The sequence below is a fragment of the Egretta garzetta genome, unplaced genomic scaffold (assembly GCF_000687185.1).
Source record: "Egretta garzetta isolate BGI_Z169 unplaced genomic scaffold, ASM68718v1 scaffold188, whole genome shotgun sequence".
NCBI lineage: Eukaryota > Metazoa > Chordata > Aves > Pelecaniformes > Ardeidae > Egretta > Egretta garzetta.
This window is the reverse complement of record NW_009260622.1, coordinates 1,957,842-1,962,538: the sequence shown is the minus strand read 5'-3', so window position 1 is coordinate 1,962,538 and position 4,697 is coordinate 1,957,842. Positions and strand designations below refer to the sequence as shown.

Sequence of the window (4,697 nt, the reverse complement as noted above, 5' to 3'; positions counted from 1 at the left end):
GCCAGGGCAGGAGGGGCAGCAGGAGGAGGCCAAGGGGACCTGGAAGTGTGTGGGGCAGGTGGTGAGGCACCGAGGTGAGGTGCCTGCCCACACAGACAGCAGGCACTGCCCTGGCACCAGCCTGTAAAGCAATGCTTCGGCCCGTGAAGGTTGCATGCAGCGAGGTCTCTTTCTGTTATCCACCAAGCGAATCCTTACACTTCACAGCCATTTTGTGGCTGCCAACAGGCCCCATCCCAGCACTCCCGCCAGATAAAAGCCAGGTGGGATCATGGCAGTCATCACAGCCAGGCCTGGCCCTCCACGCTGCCTCAGTTTCCCTCCCTCCCCTAAAACATGGAGGGAAGTGTGACAACTCTGCCAGTCCCGCTCCCAACACTGGGGACGGGGACAAGCGACCTCGGGCCAGGTGGGCAGCTTAGACTCATGGAGACAGGCCTGGTCATGGAGACAGGCCTGGGCCAGGCCTCACTGCAGCCGCCCTGGCCCTGGCCTCCAGTGGAGCCCTCTCAGGGCCATCCCCTCCGAGACACGCACTGGACAAACAGTGGACAGAGCAGGTCGAAAAACCACCAGGGTTTTTTGGTTTGTTTGTTTGGTTTTTTTTTAGGCAAGGGTCTGTAGACAATGCTTACACCAAATAAATAATAGCTGCTAAAGTGCAATTACCTGCTTTGTGTGTGCTGGTAATTAGCTGCTGGTTACACGCAGAATTAATGGGCGGACTGTTTAATACCGGAAATCACATTGTTCTGCTCAGGCCGTGCATTGTAAGAGTCAGCACAGGGCCGTTCTGCCAGGAGTTATCTGTAAAAACCTTCTTGAAATGCAGCGGAGTTAAACATCTGGACAGCTTCCAGAGAAGAACAATTGAGCTCAGATATACTTTCATGGGAGATAATTTGCTTTCCGGTTACAAAAACCTGTGGCACCCAACCTGCTGTGAAGCTGCTCGCTTCTCCCTGCTTCGACAGCGAGCTGGGCTCCCGGAGGGCTCATTGTGCAGCAGAGTCCTGAACCTCACCCAGGAACGTGCTCTTTTACAGGGTGGGGGGAATAAACATCTGTCCCTTGGAGGGAAGCATTTCTTACACAAAAAGTTGCAACTTTAATCCATTCCCTGGGACTTTTATATTTATGAGATTGCATTAGCTTCTCAAAATTCTTCCAAAATGCCTGCATGAAACACACCTTAAGATCCCTGAAGCAGTCTGATCTGCTTCAGTTCCCCTCAAAAGATCCTATGCATAAAACCAGAGCTTATTTGTTGACAACAGAGTCTAAATGCAATGTATTGCTTTGGCTGCTCTTTGCCTTTGTCTTGGATTGCAGCCTCTTCCAAAGCTTTGATTTCCAAATGACTTGTTAAGCTTTACCGGGCCTGAACATAAAAGCTGTACTTTTATGTTTCTTATATGGCATGTGGAATGCGGAAGCTCAACTTAACTGGGGATGCATCTCCTAAGACCTTTCTTCCTCTTGGGGCTCCATGTGTTGCTGCTTTATGAGAAGGCTGACTGGCTTCTTCAAAGCTTGTGTTCCTCTTATCAGAGAGGAATCAAACAAACGGGGAGTTTCTATGTGGGAGGCAGTGCCAACACTAACCGTTATTTCATCTGCAATAATAGCTCTGTGGCATAAGGGGCATCCACAGCCAAACTTACTGTTTTTCTTGTTTCTCTGCCAAGAGGATTTCCTGATTCCTGAAATTAGCCCCATTGCCAAGTGATACGGTCAGATCACGTGGTCAGCAGTCCTAATTGCTTTGGGAATACAGAATTCAATCAGCACAGACCTGCTCCTAAAGCACAGACTAAGGAAGAATTGGTCTCTCCCACAGAAGGCCTGACCTATCCATAATATAATATTAATAGCTGCACTGTTTATAATATGATTTTTTATATATATGGCCTGTAATATAATTAATTAGCCAGAGCATATTTTTATTTGAAAATTGCTTAAATACTGTTCTAATACAGAGGCAATTACAGCAGTATGAAGTCAACAAATAGCATGCTAGCTTATTCCTCTTTTCTGATAACACTCACTATGCTGACATCTGGCACTTTCATACCAGCATGTAACCATGGTGGTTGTCTCACTGTATGTAGCTTTATATGCACTGATTTAATTAAAGCTGCATAGTCTTGTAGTGTAGACAAAGCTTAAGACTTTCTTGTGGAGCAAAGCTGGATATAACAAGCCCAATTCTTCCCTCATGCTACCATAAGTGGGGATGCACAGAAGTCACCGGTCCCACACAGATGTAGAAGTAGGTCATTATGAATCAGGTTTGAAATCTGTAAGCAGTCACTCTTGATTGATATCACTTTATATGGCATCAAAGGCCCATTGTGCTAGGGAGAAGAACAGAAAGTACTATTATAACTAAAGGACCTTTTGTCTGTGCCCTCTGTGCAGAGAACCAGCGGCAAGTTTGGGTCGTCTGCCACAAGTCCACAGGTTTGCAGAAGCCAGTGCAAAAATACCACCTACCTACAATAGCTCATATGGAGAAACAAAGTTATTCTACCTCTGTCTTCTATGACTAGTTAGAAATGTAATTCTGCAGATTTTACAGAACTCTTGCTTGATTTCCAGTTACAATCTTTACTCAAATAGAGAATGATAGCTATTCACTCCACAGGCAGGATTTTTATGTGTTGATTTATGCCTTAAAGTCACATCAATCATCAGAAAAGAGGGATGTAAATAACAAACTTTGTTTTAAGATTAAAGCAGCAAATGATTTTTTTGAAAGGATAAGTAACTGTTTATTTAATCACAAGGAGGTCAAAATATACAGTACTGTATCATTCAGATGCTAGTGTGGATTAAAATGTCAAGCCCATGGTTCACCATCCAGATTAGCGCAGGGTTGAATAAACCACAGAAATCTTAATTTTCTGTAAAATTTATTAACTACAGTTGTTACAGAGTCTTGTGAAGCAGGGAAGTGCCTGGACAGCCTTGATTTTGGTTTTTATTAGGATTAATTACAAGTATGGATATAAACAAATATCTGATGAAACAACTAAGTTTCCTATCATCTGCAAAACATTAATAACAGGATTGTAGGTACAGCCTTGGAGTTAGGACTACAGTGGGGACACGGGTGCCCCCTTGTGTTCCTATTAGAACCTTAAATAGTTTTTAATTTGTTATCCCATCTCACCGAGACAAGATAGAACTTGTCTCAATCATGTAAAGCCTTTGCATTTTAGCGTTTTAATTTACATTAATAACCAATACGAAGCATAACTTTTAAACCACTGATTCTATTATACTGCAGACTTCTTGCTAATTTCAGCTCTACTGAAAACCACAGAAGGTGACTCGGTTGTTTTTACATTTAATTATAACATTTATCAAAGGAGATTTTTTTTTTTTTCCTGGCTGCTTTAAAGCTTTCTAAAGCTGAGGATTTGTTGCTCACGCCTTGCTGCACAAACTGCATTCCTTAGTCACATGCGTTTTTTTCTGCCATTTATTTAATTCACTGCCACTTCCTTACCTTACATACTTCTACCCTCTATAGACTTAAAATCATCCACATGACCTTTCTTTAAATATACTACACATTGCTTGATGATCTTTAGAGTTGCTTTCTAACATCTAATGAACCAACCCTGTAAATGATATACCTTAAATGATACACCAATGTTTGCTTTAGCCTCAGGCATTTGATGACAGCCATGTAAAGGAAAATAATGAGTCATCTTTACTGCAAGGGAGCTTACAGAGCGCTGCTGAGCCTTCAGCAGCCACACGTATTCATTACTTGGATTTCCCAGCAGGTAGGATAGACACTGGATCTGTTTGTACTTCCGCATCAGACATCCTTTTGGAGCCCTGCAGAATAAGATACAGAAATTTATAAAGATTTGCAGATATTTCAGAACGATTAAGTCTGGGATTATGTGTCAGAGTTTTGCTAGCAGATATTTTCCATTCATTTCACACCTCTGCTTTTCTTAATGTGCCCTTTATTTAGTATTTATTTAGTATGAGCACCATCTGTATCATGACAATCCCAGAAAGATACTGCTTGTGACTTTGCCTAAAATGTGTTGGTTACTTTAATATAATTTCCCCAGTTGGCATGGAAAGCAATTGTCTTTAGAAACTGGACTAACGTACCAGAGCCATGTTGCTTGTTCTTGTAGTATTGTAGTTTTGGCATAACTTTCTCTAAAATTTCCCTGGCCTAAACGGTTCACTGAAACCACACTAAGAGTCCTTCAGGCATGATTAATAGTGTATTATAGCCAGCCTCGGTCTGCTCTAAGTTAAAGGAACATTAAATACTTTCATGCATGACAGGTATTTGACAATGTTAGGGTGATAAAGCTTTTTTACACTACAAATATCATTCTGGTTTTGGAACCAGTTCAAGATACTAATCCGACTTAGATGAACGAAATGTAGAGATCTAGCTATACCAACTACGTTTTTGACCAGTAATTGATAAAAACTTGGCTGTAATTTAAGATGCCTTGACCTGATTTTACTGGCCTTGAAGCCATCGAAACTTCAGAACATAACAGCAGAATGGATCCACAAACACTGTTTCAGAGGTCACTGTTAACATTGCGTAGGATGCCAGTCCTGTTTGTAGCCAGATGCCTAAATCATTACACGCTAAGCAGAAAAAACAGCATGACAAAGCTAAAGGTGACTGCTGCGTGCTTTCCCTA

The 4,697-nt window shown here is 42.0% G+C and overlaps 1 protein-coding gene across 1 annotated transcript in view; it reads right to left on the bottom strand.

Moving 5' to 3' along the window:
* Positions 1 to 3,777: 3,777 nt before the first annotated feature.
* The window catches only part of BCAS1 (brain enriched myelin associated protein 1), a 49,646-nt gene continuing 48,726 nt past the window's right edge, over positions 3,778 to 4,697 (bottom strand). Inside the window, exon 14 of the mRNA XM_035900883.1 lies at positions 3,778 to 3,852. Coding sequence (XP_035756776.1) covers positions 3,778 to 3,852 — 75 coding nt within the window. The remainder of the gene's footprint in view (positions 3,853 to 4,697) is intronic.